Source organism: Lissotriton vulgaris, chromosome 3_1 (assembly GCF_964263255.1).
Source record: "Lissotriton vulgaris chromosome 3_1, aLisVul1.2, whole genome shotgun sequence".
Lineage (NCBI taxonomy): Eukaryota > Metazoa > Chordata > Amphibia > Caudata > Salamandridae > Lissotriton > Lissotriton vulgaris.
Genome location: NC_141689.1, coordinates 419384292 through 419409303, shown reverse-complemented (window position 1 = coordinate 419409303; position 25012 = coordinate 419384292). Strand labels below are relative to the sequence as shown.

Sequence of the window (25012 nt, the reverse complement as noted above, 5' to 3'; positions counted from 1 at the left end):
ACAGAATTAGGATTTGGGAATCTTTCCAACCCAAAGTCACACTTACAACTAATTAAAATGATGACAGGTTTTACACTTTCTTAGGTTTAGGGCTGAGAGTTGCAACATGGTTGCTCACAGGGAGCTGGCATTGGGAATAGGATGAACAGTCACACAAGATTTATTTTTGTATCTATTCACATTCGCATTCCTATAAAGACAATAAATCTGCAAGCTGTATCAAAAGATAGATGGACATTCAGGGCCTGATTCACAGAACTATCTTAAGACACAATCCTAAACTTACTACCATTTTGGTATTCACAGAAGGCACTTACTCATTTTGGTATTCACCTAAGACACTTACTCATTTCAGTATTCACAGGAGTTAGACTCCTAACTTTAGGACTCCTAAATGCCTTCTGTGAATACCGAAAGTCTTAAAATTAGGATTTTTCTTAGTTTAGGAGTCCTAAAGTTAGGAGTCCTAACTCTACTACTACTAAACTGAGATCAATTCTAATTTTGAGACTTTCGGTATTCACAGAAGGCATTTAGGAGTCCTAATGTTAGGAGTCCTAACTTTTCTACTCCTAAACTGAGAAAAATCCTAATTTTAAGACTTTCGGTATTCACAGAAGGCATTTAGGAGTCCTAAAGTTAGGAGTCCTAACTTCTGTGAATACCGAAATGAGTACGTGCCTTCTGTGAATACCAAAATGAGAAAGTGTCTTCTGTGAATACCAAAATGGTAGTAAGTTTAGGATTTTGTCCTAAGTTAGTTCTGTGAATCGGGCCCTTAATTTTTTATGACTGATCCCATGTTGTCCCTTGTGTGGAATTGGTGTTCCAAGCTCTTTGAAGCTGTGCCGTGTGTGTGTTTTGCTTTCCCCAACCCTCTGCTTGAGAGGGACATCTATCCAAAGTGCACCTATACCCATAGTAGAGGGTGACTACTTTTTCCGCAGCTGGCAATGTTTAAAATTGATGATCGCAGCTCATTGCTAACTGAAGGGTACAGGCCTTTTCAACTATGACCCTGAAAGAGAGACTACCAACAATATTTCAGACATCTGCTTCATGCTCAATAACTTGCATACTGCACTTCTCCCTTGGCATATTGTGTGGGTGTAATTACTTGATTTAAGCTTTGGGTTTCTGTGCTACACTAATGGTGTCCTTTTTGAGGACAAATATCTTGTCCAACCAAATTGTGAGTCGCTACATCAGAGCCAAAGCCATTCAATTTTCCCTGCCTTTGAAGAACTCTCAATGGCTACCTCTTAAGAATTTCATTCTGCCCCAGTTGTTGGGTGCAAGCCACTCACAAGCCAGTGCCCTGTCTGCAAAGATGCATTGGCTAATATTGTTTTTTTTATGCCAAGACATTCCCGCTTTTGGATCTGCCCAGCAGTAACTCAACTCCATTTAGTATGTCTGACCTATGACATTCCAATATACCTTCCTTGAAATATTTGTTGTGCTTCTTTCCCTCTCTGTTTGAGTTGGCTGAGGTTATGGATTTTGAAGGTAGCACACATTCTGACTTGGATGAGGCTTTCCACCAATGTGCTTAGTTCTGGGTAATTAGTACATCCCCCATGCCGGTATTTTCTTTATAGCTTACTTTCTTTAAAGTTTGACTTTGAACTGAGGCCCTGCAGCACGAGATTGAAGGTGGATCACATACAGTTTCATGTAATACCCTTGAAGATCCAAAATGCTACTGGAGGAATGCTTCCACATATTCTAAACAAATGACAATTGTTCTAGGTAGCGTGCCATTGCGCCACTCTAGACAAGGACCCAACCTATGTAAATCAGAACTATGAATAACTTTATTGTTTGGTTACTTAAAACCATTACATTAAGACCAGAGTATAAAAATTATAAAAAGTTAAAACCACAAAAGTTCCTGTAGGCAAGCGTTTATGAGAAGTTCCCATAGTTCATGAAGGGACACGCGGTCGGGGACCTGTGAGAACCGCCAGGTATCCCACGACGAAATCTCTATTCCTGCATGTAAATCAGAACTAGCCCTGATTCTTGTGGGAATCTTGTGAGTCCATCCCAAAGGGCCAGACGTGGCCCCCTGCTGAACACAAGCAACCCCAAACTGGCTTTGGCCTTTTGAGACCTTTTCAGTGATTTATAGCTTGGATCCTATGGTACCGCGATCAGGGGATCCACATCTAGGCATACCATTGGCAGTTAAGATGTGATATCAAATAACAAAATATTATGGAATGACTCGTTGAAAATATTCTAAACCACTGGAAATCTTTCTGGGTAGCATTCCAGCCTATTGTTTTGTACTGATTGTGCCACTCTAGACAGAGGTCGGCCATATGGAAGTAAATGCTGACCCTGCTTTTCTTGGCAACAGGGCACACTGTACAGCCAGGGCATAACACAAACAACTCTATATCAGTTTTGGTTTCATCAGTGAGTTACAGCTTGGATCCTGTTGCACAGTGAACAAGGGCCCCACTTCCGGGCATAATAGTGACCACATGGTGCATTACATCAGACACTCATAGTTGATGGGAAGAATACTTGCCACTAGTCTAAGCCACAGGCAATCACTCTTGGTTCTATTCCAACCCATGGCTTTTCACCCACTGTGCCACTATAGACATAGGTTTGCCTTATGCAAATCAGTATTGATCCTGCTTCTCATGCCAGGTGAGGTCTCTCCCAGAAGGGAATACAAGCAACCCCAGACTGGTTTCAGCTTTGTTATACCTCGTCAGTAAGGTATAGCTTGGATCTGTCCCCGTCAATACTTATCTCCAGGCTCAAGGATATCGGACTAGGAGGCTCTGCCCTCAGCTTGCTCTCCTCCTTTCTCCATCACAGGGAGCAGAGAGTAAAAATGGGTAACTTTCTCTCCGATCCCCAAAAGGTGCAATGTGGGGTTCCCCAGGGCTCTTCATTGAGCCCTCTACTGTTTAACATCTATGTTACCCAACTTGCACAGGTGGTAAGATCCTTTGGCCTGGACGTGCTGTCATACGCTGATGACACACAGATCTTGGTATCCATCACCCAGCCAGTCTGTGAGATCGCCTCCAAGTTTAGAGCTTGTATGGAGGCAGTCTCCAATTGGATGACAGGTAATTTCTTAAAATTGAACGGTGAAAAAACCGAAGTTATGGTCTTCGGAGGGAGCCAAGATCTCTGGTCAAAGGACTGGTGGCCTCCATCCCTGGGAGATTGCCCGACTCCCACCCCTATTGCTAAGAACCTTGGAGTACAAATTGATCCCGCCCTTTCCTTCGACCCCCAGGTAAATAGGACAGTGTCTACTTGCTGTGGCACCATCAGAATCTTAAAGAAAATTGTCCCTTACCTGTCCTTGGCAGCCCGGAAACAAGCAACAGCTGGCCTAGTACTATCGAGGCTAGATTATTGTAATGCCCTTTATGGTGGCATCAATAAAGGCTCTATCCATCGCCTCCAAATGGTGCAAAATGCTGCAGCCAGATTGGTTCTAAGCCTCCCTAGGAGGACATCTGCAACAATGGCCAGAAGGGACCTTCACTGGCTTCCGATTCCATCTAGGATCTCTTTCAAAATTCTCTGTCTGGCCCATGGTGCTATCCATGGCTCAGGATCTGAAAGCATTAGATCTCTTCTGTGTGCCTACACCCCCACTAGAACGCTCCGTTCATCTTCAAAGAATAGGCTGGTAGTCCCTAGGTTTGCTAAGGTTAGATGGGGAGGTAGAGCCTTTTCCACCTTGGCTCCCAAACTGTGGAACTCCCTTCCCCTTGAGCTCACCAGTCAATCCTCCTTGACAATTTTCAAAAAACTTCTCAAAACCTGGCTTTTCTCTCAAGCATATTAGATTCTTGCTCTCCCAAATGGCCTTTGGTCTTCCTATCTGGAGTTTGGACTTTCTATGTCTGTTCGTATTGCGCCTTGATGCCCCTTGGGGCTAAGTTTTGCGCGGTATAAAAACGCCATTCATTCATTCATTCATTCATCTGCGGCACAGCGAGCACGGGACCCACATTTAGGTATTCGTTTGCCCACTCAGGTCATTACATTGCACATGCAGTAGGATCAGAGGATACATTAACAATGCCCCCATAAATACTGCCTAGTAATAACAGATGTCTCAGAACTCTTATTAAAAAACAGAATCTTCAAGAGTGAATAGCAGAAAATTTAACTTAGCAGTGTAACCGATTTGTTTGCTTTTTTGAGCATTAGTTCTGTATAAGCTTCTAAATTATAATAACTGGTAACTGTGATGCTGATTAAACATTGATAAACATCATTATCATTAAAGGACAGAGTGGAGCACATAGAATCATAAGGTATTTCGGATGTATTTGGCAAGTTCAGAAGTAAATGGTTAGATGGTTCTAAAACTCCAGTATTTATGAGACCTATTGTAAGGCTTCAGGTCGACTTATCCTCAGTAAACAGAAGAAGGAGAGCCTCTCACTAAGTCCCTGCTTCAAGAAATGCCTATTCTATATATTTTCAAAGTTTGATAGAAGGCAGGCCTGTTCTACCGATAACTTCTGCCAGATGCCAGGCTGACCTGTGCTTCAACTGGAAGAGGGGGAGGCTTTAAATAGACTGAAAAGGGAAGGTTGCATGGAAGAAGCCTATAGAGATGGCTGGACTGGGATGGGAGTGGTAAAGCTGCAGGTGGGAGAGGATGAGTCTAGAAATTATGACAATGGAACTTTTCAGGTGTAGTCAGGTATCCAGATACTTAACCTGTAAATTGTCCTGCTCCTTTTGGAAGTGGAGTAGGGCTTGACCCTGGTGGACCTGGACTTCTGATATTTGTTTGTTTTTCATAAAATAAGAAAGTACTGTACTGTTCGTTGAAAAGTTATATGCTGACATCAGTCTGGTAAAACAGTTGTTGGGGTTTTTTAACCCATAAGGCACGTCACTTTAAATGTCAATCACATTCAGCCATCTTCTCCTTAGTGGTTCCAGATTGGGCTTTATCCATCATCATGACGTTCGAATTCCAGAGCATCATGTTGGAACATCTCGTCATAAGCAAGCCATATGCAGCCTGAAATGGTCACCGAGTGGACACCTTCTTGCGAGTGGATCAAGCGATGGAGCCTTGAACATCTGGCCAAATGATCCTGGTGCTACAATGCAAAGTAACCCAATCAGATCATTACTACATGCAACATCTGTGAAGGTAAGACTAAAAATTGAAAACTGTAACAGATTGATGCTGATGATTTGCTGTTTTAAGAACATTTTTTAGTAATCTGATAGTCACTTAAATTGAACTGATGCTTGAATAAACTACAAGCATTGCTGAGCCATAAGCGTGGGCAACTGTTATAGTACCTAATTTTTGTTGCAAATTTTCCTAAAGATCTTAGGGGCCAGATGTAGGTGGCCAAATACCGAGCGGTAACGCAGAAATTCACAGAATTTCTGCGTTGCCGACCGGTATTTGGCTGAGTGCAATGTAGGTGAGTCTAAACCTATTTGCAAAATAAGGAATAGCAAAATAGCGATTCCTTATTTTGCTCTTGCATTTAATCGGAATACCAGATTCCTTAAATGCAATGTACATAGCACTAAAAAAAGTGCCCTTCAGCCTTAAGGATTTGCTAATTACCACCTACTTCAAGTTGTTGGTAAGTAGCGATTTCCTTTAAAAAAACACTTTTTTGATTTTTTAAATGTGCCATGTGGCACACATCCATGCCCTTAGGGCATGTCTTTGCGCGACATGTGCACACATGCACATTTCAGAGGTGCAACAGGGTGTCCTTTGGACACTCTGCCACCCTCGAAATAGCTCCCGCTATTTGTGATTCTCTAATACCGAACCGCTAATAGTGGGTATCTCCCCATTCATTCCTATGGGCCTCCTAGCCCATAGGAATGAATGGCTAGGTATTCCTTAATAACGAATCTCAATTACCGATTTGTTATTAAGAAATATTAAGGAATCGCTAATATTTTAGCGATTCCTACCTACATTCAATGTAGCGAGTCCTTAATAGCGCTTCGGTAAAAATCGCTATTTAGGACTCGCTAAATTGAAGTTACCTACATCTGACCCTTAGTTGATAACATTGCAATAATTCTAAGTGTGACTACATTATTTAAACTTGCAGGTCTTGGTGCAAATAGGATCTGCCACGTTATTTCTTTTATACTCATTCATTCCTTTATAACTACTAAAACTATCTTCTAAGCAGTATTAATGCCCGCAATCGAGGATGATGTGATGTAATCATTCCTAGTACACAATGACTTTGGGGAAATTGACAGGCAAGTATAAAGGCATTGGATAATGGGTTTAGTTAACATAAAATGGGGAGATTTTTTGTTTAAATCTTTTTATTAGGGTTTTACATTTCAGGTTCCCATGTGGGACGCCAGACAGATCACAGGTGAGTCATCACACGTGTAATTGCTACACATCAACTACAAATACAATACATCATCAGCATTGTGGTTCCATTCCTCCAAGTATGGTTACACATCATCTCTCATGGACTTGTTACTAGGCCATCACGTTACATGATGCTATGTCTCACTGTGTCTGGTCCCTAGGGCTGCATGATGGCGAAGACTGGTGTAAGTGCCCCCCCTCTGCTTGTATATGTGACCCCTTGCTATGTGTTCAATCAGTAGTATTCTTTAGGTAAGTCGGTTCTCGAACCACCGACTGGAACTTAACTAGAAACTGTGGGAAGAGACGTCTTTCAAAAGAGAGGGGGAGTACGAAGGGCGGGCGAGGGCAAGTGGCTGTGGCGGGCGGGGTGTGGGCTGGCTACTGGCCCGAGGGGTGGGGTCGTGAGGGTCCTGGGGGGGGGGGGAGCGATCCATCGCAGAAGTAAATGATAGTCTCTGTGGTGCTGACCCCCTGTCCCTCGCCATCCTCTTATATAAAATGGGGAGATAAGGTAAAAATAAAACAAATGGGGCAGTTTTTATCATGGAAGGACACATGGGGTTCTTTGGAAACCAAAATGTAATAAAGAAAAGTGTTGCATAAAAAATGTGTACTTATTCGCATACTAATAAAAAAAACGAAAACACAAATATATGAAAGGGAAAAAGAGGGGCATAAACATTAAATAACTATAATAATAATTATAATAATATAATGTAACAGTGCCTTAGTAATTTCTGGAAATGTAGCTGTGGTACAGTAACAACCAAGTCATCAGTAATTAGAAATACGAGGTATAAAAAACCCTGGCACTGGATTAAAAAGCCACCTTGCAGGTCCATCAGTTGAAAGCCCTTCTTTCACAGAGAGAGAGCTGAAAGAGGCGCCTACTAATAGTGAGGCTGGTGAATGTTATGAACTATTACAAACGATATTATGAGTTATAAAAAATAAATGGCAAGATATAGCCTTCACTATAAAAATGTTCTTAGAAGTAAGCCCATTTATACAGGAAGAAACCTCTTGCAAAAGGTCTTGCAATAACATCTGCACCCAAAAAAACTTTTGAAGTGTAGAAACCTCCCATGCAAGCAAAGTTGGTGAACATGGCTAAGGAAGGCCCAGAGTGTCAATGATATTCATATTTCATTCAAGTTTGCTGAAATATTTCTTCCTACGAGTATTTGAAATGAGTTCTCATTCATCATCTATTTGCAGCACACAACAATGGCATGAATCCCATTAAAATGACAAACAGGTTGTGCACACAGAGCGGCGCACATCTTTAAACGAATATTCAGCTAAAGGTTAGTTTCTGTAGCTAAACTTTATGAATATGTCAATGACATTACTAGCAGCACTAGAGAGTATTGGGGTGGTCAAATGAGTGGTGGGTGGGCTACATATCAAATAAAATAAAGAAATAAATACTCACTTACCTGAAGGAAAGTCCTCCTCGCTCCGGTTTTCTTCTTCACACGGAACTGCGGGGAATGAGATTTTAATATCAATTTATGATCAATTTTAATAACTTATCTCATTCGTCAATTTTGGATCGCTTGTTTCCTGTCGTTGAGTAAAAGACAAACCCCGCATAGGTTAGATAAACCCCATGAACTGACGCAACTCTGAAGAACCACTTACAACTGATAAAGTTTAAAAGATTTAATATAAAATTAAGAAAAGTTGCATATACAATCCTCTCAGGATAAGGTTCATCAAATATACAGGAACTAAAAGGAACAAATATTCCCTAAAGAACCTCAGTCTATAAACGAATACAATTAAAGTCAGCTCGAGAATCAACAAATTAAAAGCATAGATATGATGTGGTTCCGTTGCGTCATCTAAAGAAAGAGAAAAATAATCAAGTTAATCTGTCCCTACTCTATACTAAGTGACATCCCTACTTCGCAAGTTCCTAACCTAAAAAGGTGTCAGCAATTTGACTTCCAAAGAAGTACAAACTCTCTTAGCCTCTAAAGGTAATGTAAGTTTAAGGAGCAGTACCCTCTCTGCCTACCCATCCGCTCTCTAAGGGTCCTCGGCCTACTGCTCTCTTGCGCTCTGATCTCTCTCAGCGCATCTGCTCAAGTCATCTACTCTTCGCCCTTCGCTCTGAGCTGTTCGCCTTCGCCTTCGCTCTCGCTATCTTCTCCCCGGGGTGCTGTCCCTAAAATACACAATCACAGTGTGGGTGGAACGCCCCTTCGACGCCCACCACGGACTTTCCCCATGATCTCATTCTTTGCTCTTTTCCATGTCTTCATCTCCTTCCGTCGTCCGTTAAGTTGACCCTTCTCCTTAGGCGCCATCTTCGTCTTCTTGCTGGTGACTTCATTGACATATCAGTTGTCCTTTTGGAGCAAAGTCTATCACCTCAGCAGACCTTTAGTTCTTTACGGCTATATGCATAACCTTTCTTGGTCCTGTGAATGGTCATTTCAAAACAAGACTCAAATTCCAAGCGCCCCTTATCACGTTTAGGCCATAAACTCCGTCCGGCATTGTCACCTTAAATCTAACAAAGACTAGACCCCTTGGCTCGCACGTTCACATCAAGGCTATTCACGACTCCTGTGAGCCCACTAAATTACAAACAGCGGACTACACTCCTGCGAACCCTTGGTCAGCTAGGTTAAAATCACACATGACCTAAACCCTTCTAACATTCTTACAAGAAGCTTTCTACACAGTATAACCTTTAACACACATTTATATATAATCGCATTTATTAAATCGTTTGCTTAAGTGAATACATTCTACATAGAATATAAATTACATAGATACAAAGTTATATTCTTGTTCGTTATCTCGTTATGTATTTTCCCTGCACATCTCTCCGTGTTACATTTCTCGCCGTTTCTCCATTTAAAGTTATACATGTACATGAATTCCACTTTGCACGTTCTTCAGTTCGTAAGCATTTCTACACATTTCTACATTAGCCCACTACGTATACGGGCCTTCTAAATCTAATGCATGTTCAAGGGTAAATACAGTTACATTTCCCATATTACCTTGATAACATCAGTTAATTATATGCTATAAGTGTCAACTTCATGTTACGATATACATTTCATTCCTACGTTATACGATATGTTTGTAAATATGGCTCGGATATACGTTTTATTCAAATTGCGCTCTCTCAGTTCCCCCCTTTGATGACTTCTAGGAGTCATCACTAAATGCAATTTGAATAACACCTTTACACAGAACTAGTTACAATATTCCCTCTTTTTATCGTTTCGAGAGCTCTTAAACTCTTGTACTGTTGATCTTGTAAAGCAGCTAATCTTCTTTCTTGCTCTCTCATGGATCTTTGTAACCGGTTCGACCTATACCATTTATACAATTTCACAAACCCTAATAATGTGATTATACAAATCAAGGCTATTAATACAGGTTTTAATATATACCATATTATGCTTTTACCAAGGTTGGCAAACCAACTTCCAACCTTTCCTACTCCATGACCTACTTTTCCCCAAACATTTGTTTTTGATAAATCTTCGATTTCTTTATGTATTTGTGTAATGTTCTGTATGACTTTCTCAAGTGGTTTTGAATTGTCTGGAATGTAAGTACAACATTCTTGGACCTTCAAAGCCTTGCAAACTCCGCCCTCTTTTGCTAGCAGTACATCTAAAGCAAGTCGGTTCTGAAGAACCATTGCTCTAATCGACTGCATCTCTCCTTCTACTAACATTAATGACCTTGCAGTACTTGCAGATAATCTATCTACGACTGTAGCTAGTCTCCTGATCTTAACATCGTTAAGTATCAAACCTAACATAGGAAACATCGCTCCAAATATGTCTCCAACTACTTCTGCATCTCCTACTTCCCTTTTCGCTCTTGTCGAAGCCTTTCCTTCTATGATCGCTAAATCCTTTGCATGATATATTTTGGGGAAGACAATTGCCAAGTAACACGAACCATACCAATTGTCAGGCAGTTTTACATAGGCATTTCTTCCACATACAAAATATACATTAGGAATCGCTTGCATCCCTTTCATAAAATCTTTCGTATAGTACTCTAACCTAAAAGCATGTTCGCAATTTACTTCACCTACAAATACACTCTCATAATACGTCTTGCTTCGAGTTAAACATAACTTCCCTTTCTACGTTCTATCCAAAGCTATTGGACCATTGCTACCCTTCTTCTTGTGTGCTTTTTCTTCTTCGGTCCAATCTGTTTTCCACTGTCCTGACATTTTCAGAATCTTCTGCCTTCTGTATCTATCGTCTACTTGTCCTATGAACTTTTTCTCTACTTCTGACACTTTGCAAGTCAGATTATTTCTGCGTGCGTATGATGTATCTAATGTATCCCAAGGAAGAAAGAATTTAGCTAGTCTATCCTCCTTTTTATAATAGTCCCACTTATTCATTTGTTTATAATTCGGAACTTCAGGCAGTACCGAATCATAATTTGAAAAGTAGTACTCAAATCCTTCCCTACCATAAAATATACTAAGCAGTAAACTACATGTTATCCCATAAGTCAGTGGGAGATGATGATATCGGATGCCTTCGTCTACGGAAGCCGGCAATTGCATACAAACGTAACATTCTTTGGCCTCCATGGCATCGATATACTCGTACAACAATTTGGCATATGCATTTGACCTAAAGTTTCCCTGTGACTCGTCTAGATGTAACCTACGAGCTTCATTCGCCAGTAACGCCTTTTCACGGATGACATTGCTCTCCTCTTTCTTCCTAACAAGAGCAGGTTTCAAAGTCGTTACAGGCTTTACATCTGCTACTTCTTTATCACTTTCAGGTCCTACCATGTATGATGTGGTTACTACTGTAATTATGAGAAAAATTACTACTGCTATTAATGTACCTATTATGCATTTAGCTTTTCGGTTTGGGTTGCCGTTCTCCATGTTATCAAAAACAGCGCAACTCCTTCTTTTGCGAAGAAAAATTTCTTTTCAAGTCTTTGGTTTGCTTTATTTGCTTTCTCAGTCTGTAAAGTGCTCTTTACCAACAAAAGTCTCTTTTCACAACAATGTCTTTTTTCATTTCAACCGTAGACAACCCTAACCCTTCTCCGTCCTCTAAATGTAATCCCTAAATTTATTCTTCTTTCCACTCGGCGCTAGGTTATCTTCTTCTTTATAGCTTATATACAAAAGTTTTTATGCATCAACAATTATTCTCGTACCTGCAGCTTTAACAACAAGTTCCAATAGTTCAAAACGAACAACTTTTTCTTCTTCTTCTGGAATTTGATGACCAAAAGTCGGAAACTGTAATCGATTTAGCACTAGATCTTTGATCCGACTTAGGTATGGGGGTATGGGAAGTGTGAAAGTCAGTAACCCCTCAGTATCGAGTCCAGGCGTCAACATCCATATCTCCACTGCCACAAATGGATCGAGATCGATTACCTTCACTTCTTTCACTCTCCCAGATTTCTGTCCCCAAGACATCTGCTAGATAGGTCCACTCTGGGGTGGCGTACCTTCTGCAGGGCACACATACCCTTCTTGATCTCCTTGGACTCTCAGTGCCTGAGTCTGTAGTTTCTTCTTCTTGATCCGACTCTTCAGAAATCGGGACAAGGGTTCTTTCTTGATCTGCTTTTAAGCTTGGCCTTCTCCTTCTCTCCGGCCAACTAGCTTCGTCGCTCCTTGTCCTCCTACTCCTTGTTCTTGGACTTATCTCTTGGTCACTCTCAGCTTGTTCGGTATCTGATTCGGACTCCCAATTACTCTCTTCTCCTGAGGCGACTTCGGTCCCACTGGTGTCCTGACCGTCGTCGACCTGTTCCGACACCGGCTCAACCCCTTCGATCACCTCTACAACTTGGCTCTCCCCCTCTGTGGCTTCGCCGCTTTCCGCTGGATTCTCATCCGAGAGAGGAGCTGTTTCTTCCAGAGGTGTTGGCACTCTTCTGGTGTGTGAAGCATGTATCCAGTTTGGCAGGCCTCCACACTTTACTGCAGTGTTCGTAACAAGTATGACTTGAAACGGTCCTCGCCAACGCACGTCTAGACAGTTTTTTCTAACGTGCTTCTTCACCAGGACCCAGTCCCCCGGACACAGGTCATGGCACAAGTCTTGTGCTGATGGAACCTCTGCAGCCTGGACCTGGAGGGACACAGAATTAATGGCATCAGATAGTCCCTTGCAGTAGTCCAAGATCAAATCGTCTGTGATGTTCAACAATGCTGCAGTCGGAACCGATGGCAATCTCATAGCTGTCCCCATTAGCACCTCATGTGGAGAGAGGCCTGTTTTTCTATCTGGTGTGCTACGTATGCTCATAAGAACCACTGGAAGTGCGTCTGGCCAACTCAGGGATGTTGATGAACAAACTTTGGCGAGTCTGGACTTTATCGTGCTGTTGATTTGCTCTACAATCCCTGAAGCTTCTGGTCGATAACTGCAATGGAGCTTCTGATCGATACCCAAAGCTGAGCACAACATCTTCACTATTTCGCTATTAAAATGAGTTCCTCTGTCCGATTCCAGAGAGGATGGCACCCCAAACCTCGGTATCAACTCTAATTTCTAATTTCTAATTTAAAACATTTGTAGAGCGCAACGTTCACCGAGCGGTTTCTTGGCGCTAACAGGGTCCGAGTTACTGAGGGTTGCAGGTGTGAGCGAGTTTATGAAGGGAAGGCCTGTCTAAACAAGAACGTCTTGAGGTCTTTTCGAAAAGAGCCATAGTGTGTGGCAAAGCGTAAGTGATCAGGCAGAGAATTCCAGAAAGCAGGGGCCAAGGTAGAGAAATTGGCACCACCCCACTTTTTTCGCTTAAAGCGTGGGGTTTGAAGGAAAGCTTTGGAGGAAGACCGGAGTTCTCTGGAGGGAACATATTCGCTTATCAGCGAGGAAATGAAGGCCGGGGCCGTGCCTTGCCGGGCCTGGAAGGTCATACAGGCGGTCTTAAATAGGGAGCGCTCCCTGATAGGCAGCCAGTGGAGCTCCCTGAGTAGGGGGGAGGAGTGATGGTAGCGTGGGAGACCGTAGATAAGCCGGGCCGCGTGGTTCTGCACCACCTGGAGCCTCCGTAAGCTGTATGCCGGAATGCCATTATAGAGGGCATTAGCATAATCCAGCCGCGAGATTACCAATGCGGCCATAATCAATTTGAGAGCCTGGGGGGAAAAAAAACGGGAAACAGTACGGATTGTTCGAAGGGTAAGGAAGCAGGAGGAGACAACGGAACTGATTTGGGAATGAAGAGTGAGGTGACTGTTCACTTTCACTCCCAGTGTTTTTACTGTGACTGAAGGGGTAGGGGCGGGACCAAGAGTGGGGTGCCAAAAGTTGGGGTTCCAGGGACTGGATGAACCACCAGTGAGAACCAACTCGGTCTTCTCCGGGTTTAATTTGAGGTGGTTGTGGTTCATCCAATCCCTGATGAAAATCATAATGGACTGAAAATTGGAAACGTAGAGAGAGGAAGAAGAAAGGTCGAAGATGAGCTGGAGGTCATCTGCATAGTTAAATACAGTGACCTCCAGCTGCTGAAGAGCAAAAATAAGAGGAGAGATATAAAGGTTGAATAGTAAAGGAGAAAGAGAAGAGCCCTGGGGGACACCACAGGTGACGGGGAGTGGGGTGGTCGTGAAGGCTCCCAGCCGAACTGCCTGGGTACGGTCCCACAGAAAGGAGGAGAGCCAAACCAGGGCTGTTCCCTGGATTCCGGCCGCCCTGACACGGGACAAAAGGATGTTGTGGTCAACCGTGTCAAAAGCGGCGGAGAGATCCAGGAGCACCAGCGCCTGGTGTTGGTTATGATCCATTCCCTTCCTGAGTTCGTCTAGGACCGATACCACGACAGATTCGGTCGAGTGCCTGGGACGAAAGCCAGCCTGGCGGGAAGCCTGTCCCCCATTTGCCTCTACGTGGGCACTGAGTACCGTGGTGACGTGGCGCTCTAGTACCTTGGCCAAGTAGGGCAGTAAGGAAATGTGGCGATAATTGGCTGAGATGGATGGATCCGCGCCAGGCTTCTTCAGTATAGGCACTATGGTAGCAGATTTAAGTGCAGGTATCAAGACTCCCTGGGCCAAAGAGTTATTCAGGAAAGTGACGGGGGGTTCAGGGCAAGAGGAATATATTTGTTGCAGAATGCGTGCAGGACAGACATCTGCAGGGGAGCCCGATTTAACCTTAGGGAGAATCTCCAAGAAAGCTTCCTGGGTAAGGGGGGGAATAGAGGTAAGACGACATGGGACAGTCGGAGGGGGAGGATCGACAAAGGCAGATGAAGGGGGAGGGATATTGGCCTTGATGGTAACAATCTTATCTCGGAAATAAGAATTGAGTTGGGCACATAAAGACTGGGATGGAGGGATTTGGGGTGTGGCTCTGTCAGAGAAGGCTAAATCATTCACTATGTTGAAGATCTCCCTGGGCTTGTTTTCAGCTGACGTGATTTTGGCAGAGAAATGGGCGGTTTTGGCATCAAGGATTGCCGTTTTATATTTGGCAAGTGTAGAGAGGTAGAGGGTTTTTAATACAGGACAATAGTCCTTCCTCCAATGTCTCTCTGCTTGACGGACGGTCAATTTAAGTTCTTTTAAGTTGCCATCAAACCATCTATTTGAATCCTTGGGTCGACGGATGGATATACGGCGCAAGGGGGCTTCAGAGTCACAGCCTCTAGCTAGCCAGGCATTAATTGCCTCGGCTTGAGAGTTTGACGAGAGGCCAGCGAGGGTCGGGGTGGAATTCCGGAGCAGGGAGGTCAAAGCAGAGAAGTCAACTCTGTTCCAATTTCTGGCCCATGTGTTTTTGGCACGTGGGTTTTTAGGCGCTGGTTCAGTAGAGATAAAAAAGGAAATGAGGGCATGATCCGACCAGGGGCAGGGGGAAACAGTCACCGGGGAGATTGGGAGGTTGAGAGACCATACCTGGTCGAGAATGTGACCGTGAGAGTGGGTGGGAACCGAATTATGCGACACAAAGTTCAGGGAGAGAAGAGATTCTGTGAATTCTTTCGAAGTGGCGCACTCGGAAGGATCGGAAGGCCAATAGTTAAAATCACCGAGGACCAGGACTGAAGCGTAATTGACCACCAGGGTGGCCAGTAAGTCCTGGAACGCAGGTAGGAATAGGGGCGAGGGCTGGGGTGGGCGATACATCAAGAGACAAGTGATGGGGGGAGAGAAATAGAGGGATCGGGCAACAAGGAATTCAGAGGAAGGAATAGAAGAAGATGAAAGAATTTGAAAATGTAGGTCTGCCCGAGCAATCAATGCCACACCACCGCCTGTCCTGCCCGCTGGGCCGTCAGCGCGTAGGGCAACATAGGAAGGGGGAAGGGTGGCCAGGAGGACGGGGAGGGACGAGTCACAAAACCAGGTCTCGGTCAGGAGCAATAGATCCGGCTTCTCCGAGTCGAGGAGGACAGATAGCTCATGATGGTGTTTGACCGCAGATCTGGTATTGAGTAAGATGACAGATAACGGAGGAATAGGGGGGGGAGGGTTAGATAGGGGGGGACAAAGCGAGGGTGGAGCCGACAATGGCGGCAGCAGTGTAAGGGCAGAAGAGGAGATGAGATCTAACGATGCAATGTGCCTTACAGTGGATTCTGAGAGTGGCCAGCGGCCCTGGAGAGAGGTCAGCTCCTCAGAGGAGTAGAACATAAAATTGGCATGGGGACGTGCCCCTGGCCCCGTCCGGTCGCGGACGGGCGTAGACGGGCTTGCCTTAGGCGCGCAAACGGCGCGCAAACGGCGCGCCCGCTGCGCACGTCCGCTGCGCGTTCTGGGGTTGCACATTGAAAAAGGAGTTCTCTGGGACGGAGAGGGGGCGTGGCCTGTGGGTGGGCGTGGCCAGGCGCGAAGGGAGCGGCGTGGAGGGTGACTCGTGAGCGCTGGATCCGCTACACGGCGCCCTCAAGGAGTAAAGTGCAAGGTGCTAGCAGCAGTTGAGGTAGGCTTTGTAAAATACACAAAATACACAAAGATACAGTTTTAAAATCAAGCTCCCGGCTGTTTTGCCTCAGGAGTAGGAACCAACTGGGCGCTTGTAAGTCAGCGCTTTAAGTAGGGCAGAGGGGGCGTGGCCTGTGGGTGGGCGTGGCCAGGCGCGAAGGGAGCGGCGTGGAGGGTGACTCGTGAGCGCTGGATCCGCTACACGGCGCCCTCAAGGAGTAAAGTGCAAGGTGCTAGCAGCAGTTGAGGTAGGCTTTGTAAAATACACAAAATACACAAAGATACAGTTTTAAAATCAAGCTCCCGGCTGTTTTGCCTCAGGAGTACGAACCAACTGGGCGCTTGTAAGTCAGCGCTTTAAGTAGGGCAGAGGGGGCGTGGCCTGTGGGTGGGCGTGGCCAGGCGCGAAGGGAGCGGCGTGGAGGGTGACTCGTGAGCGCTGGATCCGCTACACGGCGCCCTCAAGGAGTAAAGTGCAAGGTGCTAGCAGCAGTTGAGGTAGGCTTTGTAAAATACACAAAATACACAAAGATACAGTTTTAAAATCAAGCTCCCGGCTGTTTTGCCTCAGGAGTACGAACCCTCTAAGTAACAATTTCGCTACTGTGAGTGTATCACACCTACGTGTCGGGTAAGCTTCAACCCATCTAGAAAAAATACAGACAATCACTAACACGTATCTGAGTCTATTGCATTGAGGCATTTCAATAAAATCCAGCTGCATTCTATTGAAAGGCCCCCCAGACCTCCCAATGTGACTCAATGTGACTGGCGTTCTCTTTCCTACGTTTAGTTGCTGACAGATCGCACATCGCTGACATACTGCTTCTGCCGCTGATCTAAACTTCGGGTTAAACCACGTTTGTCTGAATACTCTCACCATAGCATCTCTACCTATGTGTGCTGATCCATGTAATTTCCTTGCCATTGGACTAACAAGTTCATTTGGTAAAACTGCTCTCCCATCTGCAGAGATCCAAAAATTCATCTCACTTCTAGTACATCCAGCTGTCTCCCAGCCCTTTTTCTCATCATCTGGTGCATTTTCTTGAACACACTTTAGCTCATCCCATGTATCTACAGTATCTAACAACATCGTCAATTCAGTTCTTTCCTGTATTCCCCCCACTTCTACATTGGTGTGAGAATAACCTTGTTCTGCGCAATAACGCGCTACCTCATCAGCATAACGATTGCCTTGCGACACAAAGTCTACGTTCTTCGTGTGCGCAGCACATTTGACAACTGCTATGGCTGACGGACCTTGCAATGCCTCTAACAATAATCTCACGAATTCTCCATTCCTAATTGGAGAACCCGAGGAGGTCATGTAACCTCTTTGAGACCATAACTGCCCATAGTCGTGAACTACCCCGAAACCATACTGGCTATCGGTGTATATGGTGACTCGAATTTTGTTACCTGCTAAACAGGCACGGGTCAAAGCAATAATTTCAGCTACCTGAGCGGAATGTACTCCTTCCAGGCAGGCGGCTTCCACAACTCTGGTAATAGTACAAACTGCATAAGCTGCTCTCAGCTGACCAATATCGTCTCTTACGCATGAACCATCAACAAAGAATATTTCATCGGGGTCAGTCAATGGCTCATCTACGATATCTGGTCTCGGTTTGGTGCATAGTTCAGTCACATCTAGGCAGTCATGATCTGTACAGATTTCATCATCAATATCATTTGGAAGTGGCATCAAAGTAGCAGGATTCAAGACGGAGCATCTCTTTAGGGTCACATTCTCGGCAGCCAATATGACTTGCTCGTAGCGTGTGAGCCTGCTATTTGTCAGATGCTGAGTCTTAGTCCTGGTCATTAACAATTCCACAGAATGCGGTACGTACACCACTAACTGATGTCCCATTACCACACTTTCACAACGTTCAATGCTGACACCCGTTGCAGCAACGGATTTGAGACATCCGGGCAACGCTGCGGCTACTGGATCTAATGTAGCCGAAAAATACGCCACTGGCCTACGCGCATCTCCGTGTATCTGGGCCAAAACTGCTAAAGCGCATCCCTCTCTTTCGCAGCAGTAAAGCAAAAATGGCTTTGTGTAATCAGGCATTCCTAAAGCAGGGGCACGACATAGGTCCTCCCTCAGCTGCAAAAATGCCATCAAACAATCTTTGTCCCATGGTACCGGATCACTTACTCCTTTGTGCGTCAGTTGTAGTAACGGTTTTGCCTTCAGTGAGAAGTTGGCTATCCACTGCCGACAATAACCGACCATGCCTAGAAACATCCTGACTCTTTGTGTTGTAGGCGCGTTCATTTTCATGATCCCCTCTATTCTGTCTGGAGACACCTTCCGCTTTCCCTTTTCAATCCTATGGCCCAAGTATTGCACTTCAGTCTTACAATACTGCAATTTACTTGGAGACACCTTGTGTCCGTTCTCGGCCAAGTGATTTAACAAGGTAATGGTGTCTACTTTGCAAGCTTCCTCAGTTTCTGACGCAACTAGGAGGTCGTCTATGTACTGGACTAGAACCGAGTTCTTGGGCAGTACTAGACTTTCAAGATTCTTCTTCAGTAGCTGGTTAAAAATTGATGGGCTTTCTGTATACCCCTGAGGGATACGACACCATGTTAAAACGCGATCTTCCAGCTTAAAAGCGAAAAGATACTGGCTCTCTTCATCTAAAGGAATCGAAAAGAAAGCCTGGCACAAATCTATTACGGTGAACCATTCAGCTTGGAACGGTATCTGGAATAATATCACTGATGGATTCGGTACCACTGGACAACATGAAACAACAATATTATTAATCTTTCGAAGATCCTGCACTATTCTGTATTTTCCACTAGGCTTCTGTAAACCCATAATCGGGGAGTTACATGGACTTCCCACGATCTCCTTCAATATTCCCTGCTTAATCATGGATTCGATCACAGGCTTTATTCCTGCAATCGTCTCCGGTGTCAATTTGTATTGTGGTATTCTCGGATACTCAGCATTGGGTCTTACCATGATCTTTACTGGTTCTACCCCTTTGATCAATCCTATTTCTTCTCCTGTAAAATCCCACACTTCAGCTGACACTTTGTCCCTCAAATCCTGTGGAAGCTCCTCCACTGTCAAGGTAGGATATAGTTCCACACATTCCTGTGAGTTTACGACTTTAAAATCGGCGTCCTCATCATTGGTCTGCACCTCTACCCCTTCAGGTGTGCAATGTATTGTGCAATTCAATTTACACAACAGATCTCTTCCTAGCAAACACACAGGGCTAGAATCACAGATTTCAAACTGATGTTCGTCACTGTAATTCCCTATCTTTACTGACACTGGTTCTGTTAGAGGATTCGTCATCCTCCTGTTTGCGACTCCTACCACCTGAATCGTCTCTCCCGACATTGGCAAACCTGGGACTACCGCTGATCTCAACGTGGATCGAGTGGCCCCCGTATCCACCAAAAAGGTCGTAGGACATCCAGCTACTTCAGCCTCTACGTATGGTCCTCTCTGATCTACTTCCAGGGCTGCACCTAGAGTACAGTCCTCTTCTCTATTCACTCGTTGCCCCGTAAGAGGATCAACGTAGTAGCATTCTTCTCCTCCTACGAACAATGGCATTTGTCTATAGGTTTTCCCTCCATTGTTAATGCGAGGTGGTTGAGGAAACGGGGCTCGAGGAGTCTGATTCCCCCCTTTGATAAACTTTCCCTTCGGGACTGCTGTTCCCTTTACCATGTTGGGTTGAAACTCGTCCTCTTCCTGTTCTAATTCCCCCGTCTCGACATTATATGGACACTCGCGTCTCCAATGTCCCACCTCGTTACACTGATGACACCTCGTTGTCTTTTTCAGTGTCGCGATATCTATTCTCGGTCTCCCTCTCTCTTCCTCATCTCTGTTTTGATTATTCTGTTTCTTTACTGGTGTTCCTGTTCCCTGTTGCCGCTGTCCACCCTTTCCAGCTGATTGCATTTGCACCAACATCAGCTTTTCTTTAAGTTTCTTTGCCTTCGAATCTATTTCGTCGCTACAGTACCTTGCATACCTCAGAATCTCATCTAACGGTTTGTTCTGCCAACAAATCAAATGCTGTTGAATCATTAGGCTTATGTCTGGTCTCAATCCTAGAACAAACTTCGACACAAACTGTCCTATGTCTTTAGGATCCATGACATCCAACCCGCTATACTGTTTAAATGCTTTCAGCAGTCTCTCGTAGAATTCATGAACTGTCTCTTTAGGTTCCTGAGTTGTTCGATCTATCTTAACCCAGTCTATGTCTTGCACTGGCACTTTCTCTTTTAACCATGCAATTACTCTTTCGTACTTTTCCATGACTCTATCGGATGGGCCGTTTGTCTGGGTATCTCTCGGAGGCTCACAAGTGGGCCATTCGATACTAAGTTTGCATGCCGTCCACAAATCTCCAGGTACTACGATATCGAACAAGGTGTTCAAATCGATCCACAGCACCTTTGAGATCTTCACGAACCTCTCTACTTGCTTGTACCACTCTACGGGGTTCTCTCTTAACTTGGGGAAAGAATTAGTGAATGCCGCTAAATCCCCCCTACTCCAAGGTACATGAACGTAGTTTCCGTTCGCGATTTCTCGCAAAGGGAAAGCTTCCATTCGCATTAGGTCTCCATCCTGGGACTTCACAAGTGCACTTCTTCTGACAGATCCCCTCTTGGACCATTTTTCCTCCCATCTATCCAGATCTTTCCATATCCTAATACACATGATCAGTTCCCTTATGTGTACTCTTAGCCCAATCGTCCTACGCTCATCTAGATCTCGATCTGTGCAATTCAGCCTATGGTTGGCCTGTAAGGCTTTAGTTCGTGACATGTCTATCATATACTTGTCTGCTAATTCAGATAATTTCTCATGAGCTGCCCTTGCTTTCCGAGTAACATCCTTAGATAAAAACAGTATTTCATCCGGTTCATACAGCTCTAACCTTTCTATTGCCACTGTGCCATCAATTATCTCATCCAAGTCTGATTTTAAACTCATTACATCAATCCGTCTTGCTTTAATTTCAGCTCTCAGTACGTCAGTCCTAGGTTGTTCTCTTACATCCCTCTCACCTCCACTATGCGCTCTACGCCTAAGCACAGGTGAGTTATGAGGAGTTTTTCTTCCATCTCTTTGTTCCCACCTCTCTAGATCCCAAGCCTTTCCATCTTCCCTTGGGGTGTGGTGGAACATTGCTCCATTCCCCATCACTACATTCCGTCTTTCTGGCTCGGTGTCTCCAGATACGATATAGGATCCACCGTGCTGTTCTAAACCATTGTAACTCGCTTGCTGTCTGGTGTCGCTCAACAACCGATAAGATCCTTCCTGGCCCTCCATGTTCCCGCAATCTCGTTCGTGATCACCGGATGCATGGCGAGACGTTTCGCGACTCCCTATATTTCTGTGACTTCGTTCGTGTTCACCGGATGCATGGCGAGACCCTTCGCGGCTCTCCATGTTCCCGTGATTTCGTTTGTGATCACCGGAGGCATGTCGAGACGTTTCACGACTCTCCATGTTACCGTGATTCCAATGTCGCGCATTTTCTTCTGGGGCATGGTGAGTGCATCTGAAACTATTTCGATACTCCTGCGTCCTTCGTTCTCCCTCGCTAAAAGTGACGCGAGGCACCTCCCCACACCCTGTACTTCTGTCGTTACACATTTGCCTATTGCCGCTGGTAATATGGCAAGTATCTCCTCTGCTTCCTTGACTCCCTCTCTCCCACTCTGGGCTGCTTTCGCCAGCTCCACAATGAGAGAGGATCCTGTTATCCTGATCACTCCATTCTGCTCCGGTTTCTAATTTCTTATTCTCTGTTTCCTCGGCAGTATCCCATTCTCTCAAATATTCCCTTAATTCTTTATAGGATTTCGGTTTCGGTCCCCTTAAATCCATCTGTCCTCTTTGGCCCCCCTGTTCTATCCCGGGACCCGTTGCGGAATCTAGTGGGGTACTCCGACTCATTGGTGCTAGTATCTGCCTCTGAGGATTCATCATCCTATTCCTATTCTCCATCTCTGCCCTTTCCCTGTCCCATTGTGCCTGTTCCTCCTGCTGGACTCCCTCCGGGTTATAGATTGACACTATAGGCCCTATGGTAACAGGTACTTGCAGAGCATCTGGCATTTGATACGACCTTGCATACTGCATTTCTGGCACCTTCTGGACCACGAATCTTCCTACTACTCTCTGTTCGGAACTAGATTGAGGTACTTCCTCACCTTTCTTGGCATCCCACTCTGATACTGGGAGCGATTTATATTCCCCCCATCTAGCTCCGTCCCCTTGTTGTAATACAGGACTTTCGGTTTCTCCGCTGTACGGAGGTGGTCTATCTGTTAATAGTCTCTCTATCAGATCCTCTTCTGTCTCGCTATCCTCATCTTCTTCTAGAGGTTTCTTTTCCCCCGTAACTTCTAGCATCGGGTACAGCTTGTCTGCTTCTATCTTTTGCACCCTCCACTTTTTGGCTTCATCGTCCCATTTAGCATCCTGCACTGCTTTTACCGATCGCCTCACTCTTTCCTGGCGTCTCTTTACGCTCTTTTCGTGTGCTGCTCTAAACCATGCACTAAGTGCTTCGAACTGTGTTGGCCTCGGTAGAGGTCTTGTTGCAAGCATTACTGCTTTCAGTTGGTTCAATACTTCTAGCTTAAACGTTCCGTATCTCGGAAACGTCAGTTCCTTATTCCCTTCTGTTAGCTTATTCCACTCGGAGATCCATAGTATCGAGTGTAAGCCTACATTTACTGCCATATGATAAGCTGGTGTGCCTTCTGGTGGAGCTTCTTCTCCCGCATATAAGTTTCTTCTATCTCTCTTGAAGATCGCCCTTAAACTCTTAAAACACTTCATTTTCGACAATCTACAATTTTCCTCTTTCTCTTCCTTGTTTACGTCCCGATGACAAACCAACCAATCCCTACGCGACTCTCGCTAATCGGCCTATCCCAGCGCGACTCTACGCTGACCGACCAATCTCAGCGCGGCTCTACGCTGACGTCACTCGTTCCCTTTGCAGCAATTCCCCTTCTTTCACAACTCGTCTCACGATCTTGCATGCGTTTTCATTCATACGCTGAAAAATGACTACTTCCGTCCAAGCGATCACTTTTCTCTGACTGTACGGCCACAGTCTAACTGTAATTGTCACCTCAACTGACGAAACGTCTTTCCTCACACGGTCAGACGATCGCCTTAACTGATAGGTTACTTACACACAGTAAACGTACGACCAGCGTCCGTTACTCATACACTCACTCTTACGCTCCCCCTATCATCGGTCTGTCGGGCGATCAATGGTACCTCATGACCCCCTTTCAATGGTAGACAAATTACTCTGGGTGTTCGATACACCTGAACCACTTAAGCTCCCTTTGAACTTAAGATTTTATCCGGTTGCGCGCGCTCACAACCTTCCCTCAATCACACTACAGGCATTCAACTCCGCTTGACATTACAACACAGGTACAACATAAAATCCCGCAATCTTACAACGCATGACCCTTATACTCACTCTCGACCGACTCTGCTGCTTTTCTCTCGACGCACCGTCAGCACCTTCTTCGGCAGGGATTCTTCTTCTGGTCGTCGATGACTAGGGACCTTGGGGTAATCTAGACCTGACCTAGGTTGTCTTCCTCAAGAAGAAAACCATCTTTCTCTGCTACCAACTGCGGGGAATGAGATTTTAATATCAATTTATGATCAATTTTAATAACTTATCTCATTCGTCAATTTTGGATCGCTTGTTTCCTGTCGTTGAGTAAAAGACAAACCCCGCATAGGTTAGATAAACCCCATGAACTGACGCAACTCTGAAGAACCACTTACAACTGATAAAGTTTAAAAGATTTAATATAAAATTAAGAAAAGTTGCATATACAATCCTCTCAGGATAAGGTTCATCAAATATACAGGAACTAAAAGGAACAAATATTCCCTAAAGAACCTCAGTCTATAAACGAATACAATTAAAGTCAGCTCGAGAATCAACAAATTAAAAGCATAGATATGATGTGGTTCCGTTGCGTCATCTAAAGAAAGAGAAAAATAATCAAGTTAATCTGTCCCTACTCTATACTAAGTGACATCCCTACTTCGCAAGTTCCTAACCTAAAAAGGTGTCAGCAATTTGACTTCCAAAGAAGTACAAACTCTCTTAGCCTCTAAAGGTAATGTAAGTTTAAGGAGCAGTACCCTCTCTGCCTACCCATCCGCTCTCTAAGGGTCCTCGGCCTACTGCTCTCTTGCGCTCTGATCTCTCTCAGCGCATCTGCTCAAGTCATCTACTCTTCGCCCTTCGCTCTGAGCTGCTCGCCTTCGCCTTCGCTCTCGCTATCTTCTCCCCGGGGTGCTGTCCCTAAAATACACAATCACAGTGTGGGTGGAACGCCCCTTCGACGCCCACCACGGACTTTCCCCATGATCTCATTCTTTGCTCTTTTCCATGTCTTCATCTCCTTCCGTCGTCCGTTAAGTTGACCCTTCTCCTTAGGCGCCATCTTCGTCTTCTTGCTGGTGACTTCATTGACATATCAGTTGTCCTTTTGGAGCAAAGTCTATCACCTCAGCAGACCTTTAGTTCTTTACGGCTATATGCATAACCTTTCTTGGTCCTTTGAATGGTCATTTCAAAACAAGACTCAAATTCCAAGCGCCCCTTATCACGTTTAGGCCATAAACTCCGTCCGGCATTGTCACC

The 25012-nt window shown here is 44.8% G+C and overlaps 1 protein-coding gene across 2 annotated transcripts in view; it reads left to right on the top strand.

Annotated features, from left to right (window-relative positions):
• Positions 1-25012, top strand: part of CDC20B (cell division cycle 20B) — a 374231-nt gene that overhangs the window by 322660 nt on the left and 26559 nt on the right. For both annotated transcript variants that reach the window (XM_086960634.1, XM_086960632.1), the window contains one exon: positions 4936-5161. In XM_086960634.1, the coding sequence (XP_086816760.1) occupies positions 4936-5161 (226 nt within the window). The remainder of the gene's footprint in view (positions 1-4935; positions 5162-25012) is intronic.